We start from the raw sequence: 19,609 nt of genomic DNA on the forward strand, positions 1-19,609 counted from the left end.
ACAACTGCGGTGAACGAATTCCCAGGGAAACGAGGAGAACAACTGAAGGAAAGAAGAGGGAGAGATAAGAGACGAGAGAGAGAAGAGTCGATTGAAGAAAATCGTAAGAGAGAGAGTAGTGAGGTGAGAGAGAGAGGTGGAGACATTGAACTGGAGGAAGAGATGGCTTAAACCCGAATAACCCCCCGTGTTCCCCCTTTATTTTTTTCTTTTCGGGATACTTTCAATTCTACGCCGAAATTTAGGAATTTAACGAGATTTCCGCGGACAAAATAATTCAAAACCCACGGAAATAGTTTTTAAAATCCTAAAGTAATAAAACTAGTAATGTATAAATTGTTTATAATTTTTTCTAACCCGTTTTTGAAATACAACTCGTATCCGCATTTTACAATTTAATGAATAAACGTGCGGTAAATAAAAGCCAGAAAATTTGCCAGAATAATTTTTGAAATTTTTGAAATATTTAAAAGTTAATAAATAAAATTTTCATGATTTTTGAAGTATTCTAGAATTAAATACTGATTTTACAATTAAATGAAATCAGAAAATCGTTTAGAGATAAATAATCAATAAAATATTGATTTCTAAATTTTATAAACTCCAAAATTATCAAACAACAAAAATAATTTTAGAAACAATTTTAGCATTCATACGAATAAATATGCAATAAAATCATTTTAGAAGCAAAACAATTCGTACAACTCAATAATTAATTATACAATTAATCTTTGTACCCAACAAATCACATACAATTAATAATAGAGCAAAGTACAACTGACAGAATCATCGCATATTTTATTTATTTAATGTTTCAATAATTATATCTACATATTGGATCCGAAAATAGATTACTTAGCCGCTAAATAACTATATAATAATACAATTTTAATACCAAATTTGGATAATTATCAAAACGGAGCCTCTTATAAAATATTTTATACAAAAATAGGGTAATAATACCTCGCCTTTCGAGAATACGGATTTTTATCAATCTATAAAATGATTAGCGTATCAAAAATTTTACGCCGGGACTCGTACGGGTCAAACCGTATCCCGGATCGAAAAAGTCAAAACACGAAAAGTGTTCAGAGTTATCAGATTAGGTTAGGAAGTAACTTTCGGAAGAGATTCGGGTTGTAAAAATGCAAAAACGGTTGAAGTGGGACGGTTTCTGATTCTAAAAAGTAATTTTATAATTACGTAAAATAATCATTATTAATTCTATAAATTCTCATAAAATCACATAGCAATCCAAAAATTACCAGAAAATACCAAAGCTATTTATATTTTATTCTGGATAATTAAAGATTAAAATATCTAAATTTTATCCGAAATAAACATCCAAATATTAATATAAATAATTCACCAAAATTCACATAATAATCACATAATAATTATTTATTGATAAAATAATTACATAATATTTTCCGGACATTACAGCTGTGCTCAAGTGCTTTGGACTAGAAATCAGCTAATGGACTATGGCCTAGTGTTACACAAAATTCCAATTATGTGTGACATTATTAGTGTTATATGTATTGTTGATAGGGATAAATAAATTATGATTGTATAATTAAATACTGCATTAATTGTACAAGTTGTGGGCTGCTAGGCCCAATAAAAAGATATATGAAACTCAGACCAGAAAGGTTAAGCCTGATGGGCCAGATCAGGCCTGATGGAATAAAAAAGGCCCAAAAGCCCTAATTATTAATTAATTTCGTAATTAATTAATAAGGGAAAAATCAGCTATTGAGAAGAGTCCCGATAAGGATATAAATCCTTATAGATTAGCCTCAAGGGGACCTAAAAGGATAAGGAATCAGCTTCCTACTTCCTAGGACTCCTAAGTCTATCCTAATTCAGAGGCTTGTCCACCAAGTCTCCTATACCAAGTCCAATTCAAGGACTCCCACATCTATATAAGGGGTCTCACCCCCACAAATCAGAACTACGTTTTTTGGCTTGATTCTCTAATTCACAGAGATATGTAGGCATCTCGTAAAGGCAGATTGAGTCACGAAACACGAGAGCAGCCATTAAAGGCCTTGAGCTCCCGAATCTTAGTATTAAATACAGCAAGTAATAACCTTGATTTCTTATCCATAACATTTGGCGCCGTCTGTGGGAAAAACGCAACAACAACCATGGCGAGAACACGGAGAACAACCAGCACTCTGGAGGAGGGAATACCATCAGGGACAACCCAGGTGATTTCATCAACCGTGGAGGTTCCTCCCCATTCAACTTATGCATCTACTCAGGGGGAAGCCCAGACAGGGGCAACTCATCCTCAGCCACAAGGGACAACTCCCCCGATTATTCAAGGTACGAATCCTCAAGTTCAACAAATACATATACCTGTGAATTCTCGACCCGTCGGGTATGAATATTCAACTATTGTTACTACTAACCCCCCTTATGGGATGCCCCTTCACCCTGAGGTTGGAGGAAGTGGATATGCTGGGCGAAGCGAAGCACGAGGGCGGTCGCCCCCCTATATACGAGGTTTGGATCCTATCCCTGAGGATCGGGAATTTTCTGGTCCATACACTGAGAGAGACTCCGAATCTTCGGATGATGAAGTGGCCCCGAGAAGGAGGCGTCCTGGAAAAGAGCCAATGGCCGATGGAAGGCAACGCCCCCAAAGCACCCCAGGGGCGAATCCCCAAGAAGTGCAGGAAAAGATCAGGGCTCATGAGGCTGAAATCCAAAGGCTGAGGCGTGACTTGGAGGCTCACCAAGCCACCAGAACCCACATACCACCTAGGGGGAGAAATCCTCCTCCTATCATAGACCTGGATGGTCCGGTAAGAAGAAGGGCTGCTGTCCCAAGAACTGATCCAAGCAATCTCCTTCCCCTTGGAGATCCTGATGATCCAACTCCACCCTTCACAGAAGAGATAATGAATGCCCATATCTCAAAGAAATTCAAGATGCCCACTATCAAAGCCTATGATGGCACGGGAGACCCCGCTAATCATGTTAGGACATTCTCTAATGCACTGCTGCTGCAACCCGTGAATGATGCTATAAAATGTCGGGCCTTTCCTCAAACCCTATCGGGTATGGCTCAAAGATGGTACAGTCGCCTACCCCCGAATTCTATTGGATCATTCAGAGAATTAAGTCAGGCTTTTATTAAGCAATTCATCAGTGGAAGAGTCCATGAGAAAAGTTCAGCATCTCTTATGAGTCTTGTGCAGGGAGCTAAGGAATCCTTAAGAGATTACCTGAATCGTTTTACAAAGGAGGCTTTAAAAGTCCCAGACCTTGATGATAAGGTAGCCATGATAGCACTGCAACAAGGAACTAGGGATGAGTTTTTTAAGATGTCTTTGGCCAAACGACCCCCTGAGAGCATGTTGCAGCTCCAAGAGAGGGCAGGGAAGTATATCAAGGTTGAAGAAAGCATGAGGAAGACCGTAGTAAGTAATGAGCCCACTGGAGGAAAGAAACGAAAAACTGATTTGGAGTATATCGCTAAGGACAAATATCCTAGAACCGAACAAAACCCTGATTCAACCCCCAAGAAGGGAGGACCTGGGCAAAAGTTCACTGAATACGCTAAGCTGAATGCTCCCAGAAGTCAGATTTTGATGGAGATTGAGAAAGATAGAGATATTCGCTGGCCTAAGCCCTTGAAGGCTGATCCCGCCAAGCTAGATAAGGGCAAGTATTGCAGGTTTCACAAAGATGTTGGCCATGACACCGATGAGTGTAGGCAGTTGAAAGATGAAATTGAGTTTTTGATTCGAAAAGGAAGATTGAATAAGTATACTGGAGATAGAGGGGACAGAAATAATAATGGAAGGAAGAACTTTGAAGATCGTAGGAGGGACCAAGATGATCAGGGGCGGAATCCCCAACCTAGAGGACCAGTTATAAACACCATTTATGGAGGGCCGAGACCTCAAGGGCCTGTGATAAACACGATCTTTGGAGGTCCAACTGCTGCTGGATTGTCCAAAAATTCCAGAAAGGCATATACTAGAGAGGTTATGCATATTGTTGGAGAAGCCCCGAAGAGGGCAGGACAGAAGTAACATTGGCTTTTGATGATTCCGACCTAGAGGGTGTGAAGTTTCCCCATGACGACCCGCTGGTCATAACACCAATAATAGGAAATAGCCCGGTTAAGAGGGTCCTTGTGGATAATGGTGCTTCTGTGGATATCTTGCTCCACGACACCTTTCTAAGGATGGGGTATAACGACTCCCAGTTAACACCAACCGACATGCCGATATATGGATTTGCTGGAGTAGAATGTCCTGTGGAAGGGATAATCAAGTTGCCAACCACCATAGGTACGGAGCCAAGGCAAGCAACGCAGATGCTGGATTTCGTAGTGGTAAAGGCTAGTTCAACTTATAATGCTATCATGGGGAGAACAGGGATACATGCCTTCAAGGCAGTCCCCTCTTCCTACCATTCAGTCATGAAGTTTCCCACCCGAAACGGGATTGGAGAAGAGAGAGGAGATCAAAAAATGGCTAGAAGCTGTTATGTGGCCTCCTTGAGGGCAGATGGAGTCGGGGGGCAGGTTCTTCCTATTGAAGATATGGATGTTCGAGAAAATGATGAGAATAGAGGAAGGCCAGCAGAAGAATTGGTTTCGGTTCCTTTAGATCCCAAGAATCCTGAGAAGATGACTTTCATTGGAGCCACATTAGAGGAGCCCCTTAGAGGGAAGTTAGTGAAATTTTTGCAAGAAAATAGTGATGTGTTTGCATGGTCAGCAGCTGATATGCCAGGCATAGACCCGGAGTTAATTACTCACAAGCTAAACGTGGATCCAAGTCGGAAGACAGTGAAACAAAAGAAAAGAAATTTTGCCCCGGAAAGACAAGAGGCTATAAAGCAGGAAGTGGAAAAGCTCTTAGAGGCTGGTTTCATTAAGGAGATTCAATTTCCGGAATGGTTAGCAAACCCTGTAATGGTGAAGAAGGCTAATGGAAAGTGGAGGATGTGTATAGACTTCACCGATCTGAATGATGCATGCCCCAAAGACTGTTTTCCGCTGCCTAGAATTGATACTTTGATTGATGCCACCGCTAGACATGAGATGCTGAGTTTCATGGATGGGTTTAGCGGATACAACCAGATCAAAATGCATAAGGATGACATTCCAAAGGTATCATTTATCACTGACTTTGGTGTTTATTGTTATCTTGTTATGGCGTTTGGTCTCAAGAATGCAGGAGCCACCTATCAAAGGTTGGTGAATAGAATTTTTAAGGATCTTATTGGTAAGACTATGGAAGTCTATGTTGATGACATGCTAGTCAAGAGTCTAGTAAAGACTGATCATATAACCCATTTGAGGGAAGCTTTTGAGGTCCTGAGGTACCACAAGATGATGTTGAATCCCACGAAGTGTGCTTTCGGAGTAGGATCTGGAAAATTCTTGGGATTAATGGTCTCAAAGAGGGGAATTGAGGCTAACCCCGATAAAATAAAGGCAATCCTGGACATGGAACCCCCAAAAACTGTCAAGGATGTTCAGAAACTCACAGGAAGGGTTGCTGCGCTAGGACGATTCATCTCCAAGTCAGGAGACAAGTGCTTGTCATTCTTCAAGTCATTAAAGAACATTAAAGACTTTGTATGGAGTGAGGAAAATCAGAAGGCATTTGAAGAGTTAAAGAAGTATATGGGCCAGGCCCCGTTGTTGGCCAAGCCAGTTCTGGGTGAAGTTTTATTCTTGTACTTGGCTGTTTCAGAAAACGCCTTGAGCGCGGTGTTGGTTAAGGAGGAACTGAAAGTTCAGAAACCCGTATACTATGTCAGCAAAATTTTGCATGGTGCTGAGTTGAATTATTCAGCCATTGAGAAATTCGCTTTAGCCTTGGTAATGGCTTCAAGAAAGCTGCGTCCTTATTTTCAAGCTCACCAAATTGAAGTGCTAACAAATCAGCCACTGAGAAATATCATTCACAGTCCCAAGGCAAGTGGGAGACTGATTAAGTGGGCAATAGAGTTGGGAGAGTTCGATCTCAAGTATAAGCCACGTACGGCCATAAAAGCCCAGGCACTAGCTGACTTCGTGGTGGAATGCACCATACCCAACCAAGAAGTCGGGGGGCAGGAAGATACCATACCTCAAGACAAGGGAGTCGACAATGGGGACGAGGAGAAAGAATATTGGATTCTCTATTTTGATGGAGCATCAAAAACAAATTCCAGTGGAGCAGGGTTGGTTTTGCAAAGCCCTGATGGATTCTTAATTGAGTATGCCATGAAGCTAGACTTCCCAACAACAAACAATGAGGCAGAGTATGAAGCCCTGATTGCTGGCCTTGGTCTAGCTGGGACACTTAGAGTCAAAAACTTAAAGGTCCGTGGAGACTCGAAGCTGATCATATCCCAGGTAAAGGGAGAATTTGAGGCAAGGGATGATACGATGGCTAAGTATGTTCGCCTAGTAAGGGCTGTGATGACCCAATTTAATGAATGCCATGTTGAACACATTCCAAGGGAAGAAAATGCTAAAGCAGATGCGCTATCAAAGTTTGCTTCATCTGAGATTGAAGAAAGTTCAGGAAGTGTGTACTTCCGTGTTTTGAAGACACGAAGCATAGATGTTAAGCTTGTGGCTCCCGTAGGCTTGGGGACGTCATGGATTGATCCCATCAAGGCTCACATTCAGACCGGTTGGTTGCCAAGCGATACAATTGAGGCACGGAAGTTAACTGTTCGAGCACTAAGGTACTCTTTGATAGATGGGATTCTATATAAAAGATCTTTCGTGGTTCCTTACTTGAGGTATCTCAGGCCCGATGAGGCACGCTTGGCTCTTGAGGAAGTGCATGAAGGCATTTGTGGGCAACACTTGGGGGGCAGGGCCTTGGCTCATAAGATAACTCGTTTAGGCTTCTATTGGCCAGAAATGATGGCTGATGCCAAAGAATATGTAAAGAAGTGTGATCGTTGTCAGAAGCATGCACCAGTCGCCAGACAACCCCCCGAGATGCTGACCTCTATCAACTCACCTATTCCCTTTGCTATGTGGGGGATGGATATTCTAGGGCCTTTTCCTATGGCCACAGCACAAAGGAAGTTTCTGATTGTAGCCATTGATTATTTCACCAAGTGGATCGAAGCCAAACCTTTGGCCAAAATCACAACTAAGCAGGTTGCACAATTCCTGTGGGAAAACATTATGTGCCGATATGGAATTCCCCGTATCCTCGTCACTGACAATGGAACGCAATTCAACAATGAGGAATTCAAGAAGTATTGTGAAGAAAATGAAATTGAGTTACGATTCACCTCTGTGGCTCACCCGCAAGCCAATGGGCAAGCGGAAGTAGCAAATCGGATAATCCTGGATGGACTAAAGAAGAGGATCGAAAAGTCGAGAAATAATTGGGTAGATGAGATACTTCCCATATTATGGGCTTATAGGACTACCTGTAGAGTCACGACAGATGCAACTCCTTTCATGTTGGCATATGGGGCGGAAGCAGTAGTTCCTGTGGAGATATCACATTCCTCTCCAAGGATTCAGGCTTTTGATGAGAAAGAAAATGAGGAAGGGCAGAGATTAGCCCTGGATTTAATTGATGAAGTGCGAGATAAAGCACATGCAAAGATAGTAGAATATCAGAAAAAAGCTTCATTCTACTACAACTTAAGGGTTAAAGAAAGGTTTTTTAAACAAGGCGATCTAGTCTTGAGGAAGATAGAAGCATCTGGTGTCGGACAGAAAGGAAAGCTTGCCCCAAATTGGGAAGGGCCGTATAGAGTCAAGAGCGTTCAGGGTAGAGGAACCTACAAGCTGGAGACTATGGATGGTTTTGAAGTCCCGAGAACCTGGCACGCACAAAACCTGAAGGTTTACTACGTGTAAGATGGTCGAAGTACGATTCTCACTTGTCATTATGACAAGTAGGTTTAAAAGCACCTTGAAGCTTTGTTTGCATAGTATTTTTCTTTTTTAGCTATTATAGATCAGGGTCGAACCCATATTATGTAAGGTTTTGGAAAACCAGACTTGAAATTGAAGAGTTCGAAATTATTTCAACCTATGGATGTTTGAGTTGTGATAATACTTGTGTGGCCCATTAAGCCAAGTTTGAATATTAAAGTATCGGAAAAATGAAGGAGAGAATGCAAATAAGGAAAGTAGCATAGCCCCGCAGGGTAATAAGTTTTAATACAAACAAAAGTCCAGACATAAATTAAGGATAAAATTACAAAATAGAAAAACTACTCCTCCATGTGGGAGCCTTCATTCTCTTTCTCCTTATCAGCGCCTTCAGCGTCCTTCGCAGGAGATGCGGGAGGAGAAGCAGTGTTAGGATCCAAGATGCGATCATCTGGCTGAGGAGAGTCGAAGAGGGCGTCTATGCTGTCCTCTGACTCAGCCTGCTCAGGACTTATAAAGTCCTTAGGGTCGACTAAGCCCTGGTACTTCTCAGAAACAGCCTTCACGGCCGCATCCCATCCCTGAGTGAACTGTAGGGAGTAAAGACCCTCATCATGAATCTCCATGAGATTCTTAAACTTGTCAGAATCCATGTAGTCATCAATGAGCTTATCCTTATCGCTCCTAAGTTTCACCAGCTCGGAATGAGCCTTAGCCAGCTCCTCTTTCTTCGTGTCCAGCTTCTTCTCCAGGACCTTGGCTCTCTCCTCCCACTTCTTCATCTCCTTCTCAAAAACATCAGAGTTACCCTTCCAAGATCTAGCCTGATGTAGGGCCGCCTGGAAATAGGTATTACTCTGCAAAGAAATATGTATGAGTTGGCGCAAATTCATTGGGGTACAAGAAAAGTTGAAATTCACAAAAGGAAGAGAAGAAAAAAGAAAATTACCGCAGCTTGGGCTTGAGAACCCAGAAGCTCAATAGTCTCGACATCACTCCCCGTAACAATGTCAGTGAAATCATGGGGAGTGATGGAATGGTACGACCAATCCTTGGCATGTTTGGTGGATCCAACCACCGTATCGCTCCTCCTGAAGCCCCAGTTAGGCCTGAAGGAATGTGCCTTAAGTGGAGGATCCACATCGTCCCCTAGCTCGACCACCGGGACGTGGGGCTTAAGGAAAGTAGGACCGTCAGGTTTGCTCCTGGGGTCCCTGTTTAACTTGGCCCTCTTCTGGCGGCCAGATTCCCCCTCCTTGGGCCTATTGACATTATTAATAGCCTCACAAGCTGAAAGGAAAAGCAGAAGGAATATTAAAATCCAGAAAAAAGAAAAAGTGCGATTAAAGAGAAGGAAAAATAATTACGCAGGTATAAATTTACCCTTATCACTGGCCTGGGAGAGACCAACTTTCTTCAAGGAAAATTCCTCTAAAAGGGTCCAGGTGTCTGTTTTCCCATCATCTGAAATTAAGGCTTGGTAGGCCACCTCCTCCTCATCAGTTAATCTGATGCTACCAGGACTACCATCTGATACTTTGCAAAATGGCCTACGGAAGAGTGTGGCCCAATCACCCCCAGCCCAGGTCAGCCTGACAAACTCATCCCTCCATTTAGGGTTGTTCTCAACTATAGAGTTACTGTCAAAGATATGGGGAATTTTGGGCCGTTGGCGAATTAAAACCCAGCCCGGCTGACTCATGGAACTATTATAGAATTGGAAAACTTTCCTAAAGACTGCTACGGAAAGAGGAAAGCTATTCCTGAGACAAAGGACCATAAAACAGATAATGTTCCTCCAGGCGTTAGGAGGGAGTTGACAAGGGTTGATTCGTACATCGGCTAGTAAACGAGGAATAAATTCGTGAAATGGGAACCTAAGACCTGCGGTCAGGGCTCCTCGATAAATGAACAGGGTATCCCCCTCCCAATTACAAGTCCTATCCCCAGGGGCGGCTGGAGTGATCCTAAGGTGGGGTGGAAGTCTGTACAGGGTATTCATAGACTCTATCCTACCATCTAACTCATGAAAAGTGTTACCATGATTATACGAATCTAACTCAGACAGAGAAGGATATTCATCACCTCTCGAGTTAATCATATCAATGAGGGAAGTATATGGAGATTGAATTTGGATGTTTGTACCTCTCTTAGAGACATTCATCTTCTGCAAACGAGCTAGGTCACGGTCCGCCATTAATATGCTTCGGTTGAAGGCTTGAAACCCAGAAATACTTGAGAATGGAGGAGCTGCGGTGGCTTTGGTCGCCGGAAATCGCCTTCAAAAGGGAGAACTTTAAAGAAAAATGTGAGATGAAATGAGAAGTGGGAAGTGAAGTGAGGATTCTCACTCCACACTACACTTATATAGGCGAAAAGCTCGGAATACGAGGCGTTTTTAGGCCCATTTAGCCAGGCCCAACCTAAAGGCCCATCTACAAGAAGTATCAGGAACAATCTAGAAGCTCCTGTGGAATTTAAAAAGTCAAAAATCGACCAGAACCTTAATATGGTTCGATCAGAGTCCTGATCGATGCAAAAGAGAATCCTGGTCGATATATTATTCGAACAGAAGGGAAGAAATCCCCTAAGATCGATCAGAGTCCTGATCGATACAAAAGAGAATCCTGGTCGATATATTATTCGAACAGAAGGGAAGAAATCCCCTAAATCCGATCAGAGTCCTGATCGATGCAAAAGAGAATCCTGGTCGATATATTATTCGAACAGAAGGGAAGAAATCCCCTAAGATCGATCAGAGTCCTGATCGATACAAAAGAGAATCCTGGTCGATATATTATTCGAACAGAAGGGAAGAAATCCCCTAAATCCGATCAGAGTCCTGATCGATACAAAAGAGAATCCTGGTCGATATATTATTCGAACAGAAGGGAAGAAATCCCCTAAGATCGATCAGAGTCCTGATCGATACGAAAGAGAATCCTGGTCGATATATTATTCGAACAGAAGGGAAGAAATCCCCTAAGATCGATCAGAGTCCTGATCGATACCAAAGAGAATCCTGGTCGATATATTATTCGAACAGGAGGGAAGAAATCCCCTAAGATCGATCAGAGTCCTGATCGACACAGAAGAAAATCCTGATCGATATTCCATTCGATCAGAATGATAGAAAATCACTTAATTCGATCAGAGTCCTGATCGAAATCGATCAGGAATCCTGATCGATTAAGCACGTGTAACAGTCGACTAGGGTGTCACTTTGAAGATCAATTTGATCAGAGCCCTGATCGAAATCGATCAGGAATCCTGTCGACCAGAGTGTAAGATCCTGAGTTAATTCGATCAGGATCCTGATCGAAATCGAGCAGGAATTCTGATCGATTTGGCTGAATCCTGATCGATTTTGGCTGCATCCTGATCGATTTCGAATGCATTCTGATCGATTTTAAGCCAGAAAATTAAGGGAAAAATCCAGAAATTAAGGAAAAAATCCAGAAATGAAGGATAAATCCCAGAAATTAAGGGAAAAATCCAGAAATTAAGGATAAATCCCAGAAATTAAGGGAAAAATCCAGAAATTAAGGAAAAAATCCAGAAATTAAGGAAAAAATCCAGAAATTAAGGATAAATCCCAGAAATTAAGGGAAAATCCAGAAATTAAGGATAAATCCCAGAAATTAAGGGAAAATTCCAGAAATTAAGGATAAATCCCAGAAATTAAGGGAAAATTCCAGAAATTAAGGATAAATCCCAGAAATTAAGGGAAAAATCCAGAAATTAAGGGAAAAATCCAGAAATTAAGGATAAATCCCAGAAAAATAAGGAAAAATCCCAGAAAAATTAGGGAAAATCCCAGAAAAATTAGGGAAAAATCCAGAAATTAGGGAAAAATCCCGGAAATAAGGGAAAAATTCCTGGAAATCAAAATAATTCCTAAATAAAAGGAAAAATTCGTTGTAAACGTGTAGGTCGCTCCACACTTTACGGAAAAACGAAACCCTGTAAGGGAACAAATAGACTTAACTTCTGCGAAACCTATTCAATGTTTCCCAAAAGTTGGGGGGCAAATGATAGGGATAAATAAATTATGATTGTATAATTAAATACTGCATTAATTGTACAAGTTGTGGGCTGCTAGGCCCAATAAAAAGATATATGAAACTCAGACCAGAAAGGTTAAGCCTGATGGGCCAGATCAGGCCTGATGGAATAAAAAAGGCTCAAAAGCCCTAATTATTAATTAATTTCGTAATTAATTAATAAGGGAAAAATCAGCTATTGAGAAGAGTCCCGATAAGGATATAAATCCTTATAGATTAGCCTCAAGGGGACCTAAAAGAATAAGGAATCAGCTTCCTACTTCCTAGGACTCCTAAGTCTATCCTAATTCAGAGGCTTGTCCACCAAGTCTCCTATACCAAGTCCAATTCAAGGACTCCCACATCTATATAAGGGGTCTCACCCCCACAAATCAGAACTACGTTTTTTGGCTTGATTCTCTAATTCACAGAGATACGTAGGCATCTCGTAAAGGCAGATTGAGTCACGAAACACGAGAGCAGCCATTAAAGGCCTTGAGCTCCCGAATCTTAGTATTAAATACAGCAAGTAATAACCTTGATTTCTTATCCATAACAATTGTGGTTAATCCAGTTAATCGTTCTAGAACAAAGCACATTGATGCAAGATACCATTTTATTAGAGAACATGCTGCAAATGGTACCATTGAGCTCATTTTTGTTCCAATAGAAAAATAATTAGTTGACATTTTTACTAAACCTTTAAATGAAGCAGCTTTCACTAGACTTGTTGATGAAATTGAAATGTTAAATTTTTCATATTAAAGGCAAAAACTCAGCTAATGTGTTACGGCAGATTGATTTCTAATAAATCAAAATTAATTTGATTTAACTAAAAATTAACTGGAATATGAGTTATAAATATTTCAGAAATCTATGTATATTTATTTTTCAAAATTCAAAATTTAGCTTGGATTTTTTCAATTATGAGAAAACTCTCTAAATGTTAATTTACATTTTTTATATGTGAAATTAGGAGAAGACAGTATCAAAAAGAACAAAAGTATATAGAGAACTGAGTTCTCGATATGTCTAACTGACTTCGACAAGTTATTTTGAGACTTTTTGAGTGAGTTCTCGATAAGTCGTTTTTCTGACTTCTTGAAGGACTTCTCGATAAACATTATTATGACTTTTTAATAAGTCATTGTAGAGATCTCGGTAAGTGATAATTCGCAGAGTTCTCTACATATATAAGTTTTAGACTTATCAACAACTTAGAAATGAGATAATTTTTATTTTAATCTATTCAAATAAAAATTGGAATAATTCAGTCCATTAATGATAAACTGGGTATTTATTTAACATGTCGATAAGTCATATTCTAGTTCTCGATAAAAGTCAGAAAAATGATATATCGATATATATCGATATGTATCTACTCTCTCAATATGACTTCTCGATAATCAAATTCCAGACATTTATTTTGAGTTCTCGATAAGTCATTTACCTTTTATTATAAATATCTAGACATCTCGATAATCAAATTCCAAACTGAAGCTGAGACATTACAGATTCATTATTCCAATGGCCCAAATGGTGAGAAGAGTTCAACTGATGGCAATGACATACTAAAAAAACAAATTATCGTTTGCGAGTGGATCTTATTCATATATCTTCCAGTTCATTTCAAAAATTCAACAATGTTGTGCAAAATAATTAAACTTTTGTGACCATCCACTTGTTTCGTGCTTGGATAGTTAAACAATAAAATTACCATTCCCTTGTAGGGTAAAAATAGTAATCCGATCTTGACATCTTTGGAGAAAAATACAATCCATATCAAGATCCAAGTTTCTAGCATTCTCATGACAAGCATCTTTGTGGTTTACTATACAAGCCTGATTCCAAAGAGAATTCTTCGGGTGTCAATAAGCCACATTTGGGGTGATAAATATATGATTCCGTTCATGTGCATCAAATTTGTAACCAAGCTATATGATTTAAAATGGCACTATAAGAAACTTGTATTTGCACTTCTTCAAATACTGAAAAGGTACAATTTTTTAAAGTTTCAGCTCATATGCTTTCCACGGTGCTAAAAGCTACATTTGCTACATCTAATATGAATAAAATAAAAATTTGCAGGCATATGAAAGGATGAATTATCTGACAATGTACTTTCAACAAGATTTGGAACTTTTAAAGCTCAAGATTAAGGTTCAGAAGCAAGACACGTAATTTATGAGCCAACGTTGTAGAAAACCTTTGTAACTCCCTTTTTAGTCCGAATTTGAGAAACCTGAACACGAGTAAGAAGGCAACATTAAGTGAAGCAATAAACTTATACCTATCATATCTGGCCTGCAATTCACACATATAAGCAATTCAAAGTTTCAAACACACATCTGGCACAACTTGCATAAGAATACATTGCACAGCTATAAAAAATTTCAGATTACCGTTAAAACAAGAAATTTGCAATAGGTAATATTTGCAGAGTTCTCGAAACAAAAACATTCAAGTTCAGGATATAAACGATATCAATGGAACTATGTGCCGGTGCCAAATGCATATATAGCATATTTATGGTTGCTCCTATTCCGTTTATCATACATGGCCCACAGGAGTAACCAATTAACACATGATGTGTATTTAGGATCCAATTTGAGTACTCCAGCATTACTCCAATCAATTAACCCAAAAAAATGCAAAATGGAAATGCAAAAACCTTTGGAGTAAAGCAACAGGAAGCAAGATCCAAATAAAACATTACCGTGATGCTCAAAATCTCAGAAATATCAGAAACATGGGTACCCCCGCAAGGGCAACCGGGATTATCTCCAATTTTCACAATTCGAGGAGTGCTTTCCTGCATGAGTATCAGCAGTAAAGAAGGCAGTTAATCAAATTAAGCAAATGCACAGTTAGCATCTGGAACCTTCAGAGGCTTAATAACCAAAACTGAGACCAGGTCAAGTAGGGAGTAGGGACTTGAACTCAAAAAACAGTTTGTTTACAGACTCAACTTGTGACTTGTTTGTGTGTGAAATAGGTGACCATACTGATACAAGCATGCAATCTTTCGAATCGTTCTTAGATAATTGTTTGGCAATAAAAAGTACCTTTGCAACTAAACTAATAAAATCTCTGGTTTATAGGCTCTGTTGCATTAAACTTCCTATAATTACAAAATGTTCAATCATTTCCGGCTGCTTGAAGGAGTACATATTATTAAATTAGCACATCAGGAGGTGATTCTGTATCACTATCTCAAATTTATTTAGTAGATAGTCTCAACGTCCTGGGGTCTGGGGAACCTACTTAGACAACACATAGTTATGTCCAAAGAAAACTTCTAAAAACTGATACTTCAACAAAAGTCAAGATACCTTTAAGTAATTAGTAAGTTTTTACTAATACAAGATTGTCAGTGTACTTTCATACTGGTATGTGGACACATATGCATTATTTATATAAATACATATACATATGGGTGTCCAGTTTTGTAACTGTCTGGTTTCCCCTCGCCAAAATCCAAGTAATGCATGAGAAATGTAAGATAATAATCGATGATTTACTATTTTTTAAAGTAGAGACCTTGGAAATATAATCAGGAAGGCAGCCACCACACAACTCACAAGCTTCCTCGTATGGTAAGATAGCAGCAGATATCTGAAGGAATACCGGGTTACTAGGATAAACAAAAGAAATTTGTAATTTGAATGCTAAGAGATAGGAAAACATACTTCTCCTCCCCTGGATATACAATTATTAGCTTCCTGCTCTAGCTCCTTTTGCTTGCTTTGCAATTCATCCTGTGGAACTGAACCTTTATATTCTACATATGGCCTGGTAAGTAAATTTCATAGTTGTGAATCCCTTGTGATCAAAGGAGTAAATATTAGGTAACTAAATATCAACCCCCCCCCCCAAAAAAAAAAAAGAGAATAGTGAATTGATACAAATCCTGCAAATCAGACCACCAGAAGCATCAGATCATTTACTATCTTTTATTGGTGAAAAAATACAGAAGCGTCTTAGGATTATAGTATTATTGTAGATTGATAAATGAATAAAGACATGATGTCTACGAGTTTAACAACATAATTATATCATGACGCAAGTAATTAACTAAGCTTCAAGCTAAATAGATATGGATAAAACGAAAATAATCACCAAATTTAAGATGGATTTTTTATACTTAACACACATACTTCTAGATATTATTTCCTTAATTTTTCTTTAGAATTGAAGATTATTAAAAAAAATATTCAACTATTTAGCAATTGTTTATACTAAAAAACTAAATACTGCCTTCTAATTAGAAGAAGTAATATGTAGTAGATTTAGAACATATAAGCATCATTGTAAACCTTATCATCTCCAATATTAGAAAAAGGGCATACATACTGAAACAGTACAAAATAGATTTTCAAATCAGACTGCTTTTGTAGATTTACATTGTTAATATAATATTTAACTGGAAAAAAAAAGTGGCATTACTGGATGAATGCTCTCTTAGTATTTTATTATACACAGAGCTCAAAGTATCTCAACTCCTACAATACATCAAACTTCAAGCTAATTCCACAAAGACGATCCTTCTAAAAATTTATAGCATTACAATATTAGACAAGCATTACTATGAAAATCCATATGATCCTATTAATATGAGCAAGATTATTTAAACCACTCCTGGTCTCAAGTGTTCTACTTCATGAAACTAGTAAACAGAGTAATGTGATCTTCTGCTGCTAAACAAAGTTACAGATGCATTATATGAAGGGATATTAAATACTAACAGCCAGCAGTTTTGAAAGATATATATTGTATTATACAATTTATGACTGGTTTCTTTGCATTCCACAACTACAAGTAACCAGACCTTGGCAAACCATTGAAGGTTCAAAAATGAATCACAAACATTGTTACCTAATATATACGGTATAGTACAATCAGCAGCATAATCATACCCTTCCGGAAAGTGGTAAGCTTTCCCTGGCTCCAGATGACCTAACCCCACGTCTTTCAGGCATACATCCAGCAAATGTCCAGCTGAGTGTAGTCTGAAAGAAGCCAAAGCCATAGTATGGGTACGAAGCATAAGGGAAAACATTAACATAAATAAAAAATATAAAATTATGAATGCACATTTTAGTATATATGGTAATCAATACTTTATGAATGTTTACCATCTTTTTTTATATGCAGAAATAAAGTCACAGTAACCCCTTGAACAACAAGCTAGACAAATATAGTAATGCATGTATTACAGTATCAGAAAACAAAGTTCAGGCAAAGCTCGTAGCAAGAGTGAGTGAACATAATAATCTTAAAGTAATAGACAACCACACATAGGGCTGTATCATGGTTTACAAACAGTGTACAAGGAGGGTAACATGTACACAAATCTTAGTATAAGTAGAGAGGAAACAAATAACTATACATAAGCCAATCTTGCAGAATTTGTTAGTGTATGAGCGAGCATTACACAGTACTGCTAAAGCAATACCGAGTCTGAATGACCAATTTGAGTAACTATGAGGAGACAAATTTTGTAAAGACCCGAGTTTTACAATTCAATAATGGAGACAAAACAAATACACACTAAACACATACATTCAATAAACTAAACAAAAATCTAACTCAGTCTTCTCCAACATTGCATACCTAGAATTGAGTTTTCGCCGGGGCTCATCGACTGTCAAACTCACAGGACCCCCTAACTCAACATTAATCGGCTCCGAAATCTCAAAGAACCCATAATGGAAAACCTAGACACAACAATCCACAAAAACAGGAAAAGGGGGTCAGTAATCACCAATCAAAAACAAAAATAACGGCAACAAAAAAGGAAAAAAGGATGCATACAATTCCATTCTTGGATCGAACATCCTGCACAATAAATTTAAAACGAGGAGAATCGGGAGAAGAATGAATAGCTGAAATAATCCCAACATCACAAGGCTGGCCTCCACCTTGGGGATGAAAAATAGTGGAATCTAACACCAAAGCCCATCTATAATCATCATCCTAACATGTGATTAAAAATAACTATATTATTATCAAAAGATGTAATGAAATTAAAAAGAGGCAATATTAAAAAAAGAAAAGAAAAGGAAAAGTGACCAGGAAAGAGGAAACAAGGGTGGAGGTGGATTGGAAAGTGAACATGTGATCAAAATAGTCGAGCTTGGTGGGCTTAAGAGCGTGGACATTGTGGTAAAGATCCATTGTTGTTGGTGTAAGGTTGTCTGAGCTCAATGTTGATTGCATGGCTTTGGGTGTTTTTATAGACACACACTCATGTTGATCACTGCCGCCGGGTAGGTGGAGTTCTTCCTCGTTGCTTCTTCAAGTGGCGTTTGTCATTAAATTTGCATACCACTCTTTTCACATTTCCACAACTTGTTTTTTTGATATTTTTCAAAAAAAAATTGATTAAATATTTACAATTTATATTATTATTCACAAATACAGGAACTTAAAAAAATAATGAAAGTAGAACCATCCACTTTGACTTAGTTTTTATAATTTACACACTTTTATATTGCTGCTTCTTATTGTTATTTTTATGTTAATGCACTTTTCAATGATATAAATTATAAATGATATGTAAATAACATATTTTTGGTCTATTATAATAAAGATGTATCATAGGTATTTATAATTCATGTATCATAGATATTTATAATTCATTTTTTAGCACCGATTAAAATAAAAATAATATTTCATTACTAAAAGTTAAATTATTGAAAAAATATACACAATCAATACATTTTAAAACATGCAAAATTCAAAGTAAACAATTATTTGAAACAAAAGGAGTAAGAAAGTGATAGGGATAAATAAATTATGTTTGTATAATTAAATACTGCATTAATTGTACAAACTGTGGGCTGCTAGGCCCAATAAAAAGATATATGATACTCAGACCAGAAAGGTTAAGCCTGATGGACCAGATCCGGCCTGATGGAATAAAAAAGGCCCAAAAGCCCTGATTATTAATTAAATTCGTAATTAATTAATAAGGGACAAATCAGATGTTGAAAAGAGTCCCGATAAGGATATAAATCCTTGGAGATTAGCCTCAAGGGGACCTAAAAGGATAAGGAATCAGTTTCCTACTACCTAGGACTCCAAAGTCCATTCTAATTATGAGACTTGCCCACCAAGTCTCCTATACCAAGTCCAATTCAAGGACTCCCAACATCTATATAAGGGGTCTCACCCCCACCAATCAGAACTACGTTTTTTGGCTTGATTCTCTAATTCACAAAGATACGTAGGCATCTCGTAAAGGCAGATTGAGTCACGAAACACGAGAGCAGCCATTAAAGGCCTTGAGCTCCCGAATCTTAGTATTAAATACAGCAAGTAATAACCTTGGTTTTTTATCCATAACATTTGGCGCCGTCTGTGGGAACACAACAACAACCATGGCGAGAACACGGAGAACAATTGGAGCTCTAGAGGAAGGAACACCATTAGAGACAACCCAGGTGATTTCATCAACCGTGGAGGTTCCTCCCCATTCAACTTATGCATCTACTCAGGAGGAAGCCCAGACAGGGGCAACTCAACCCCAGCTACAAGGGACAACTCCCCCGATTCAAGGTACGAATCCTCAAGTTCAACAAATACATATACCTGTGAATTCTCGACCCGTCGGGTATGAATATTCAACTATTGTTACTACTAACCCCCCTTATGGGATGCCCCTTCACCCTGAGGTTGGAGGAAGCGGATA

General features: G+C 38.6%; 1 protein-coding gene across 1 annotated transcript; it reads right to left on the bottom strand.

The window, feature by feature from the left end:
* Positions 1 to 13,865: 13,865 nt before the first annotated feature.
* On the bottom strand, positions 13,866 to 18,234 carry LOC141678086 (uncharacterized). The gene is made up of 8 exons (XM_074484313.1): positions 17,989 to 18,234; positions 17,731 to 17,892; positions 17,530 to 17,633; positions 16,833 to 16,925; positions 15,606 to 15,708; positions 15,457 to 15,531; positions 14,633 to 14,728; positions 13,866 to 14,158 (listed from the first exon to the last, which is right to left on the bottom strand). Exons 1-8 carry the CDS (start codon positions 18,133 to 18,135, stop codon positions 14,099 to 14,101), a joined length of 840 nt encoding a protein of 279 aa, XP_074340414.1. The 5' UTR covers positions 18,136 to 18,234; the 3' UTR covers positions 13,866 to 14,098.
* Between the last annotated feature and the right edge of the window lie 1,375 nt (positions 18,235 to 19,609).

The sequence above is a fragment of the Apium graveolens genome, chromosome 8 (assembly GCF_009905375.1).
Source record: "Apium graveolens cultivar Ventura chromosome 8, ASM990537v1, whole genome shotgun sequence".
In the NCBI taxonomy this organism is placed as follows: domain Eukaryota; kingdom Viridiplantae; phylum Streptophyta; class Magnoliopsida; order Apiales; family Apiaceae; genus Apium; species Apium graveolens.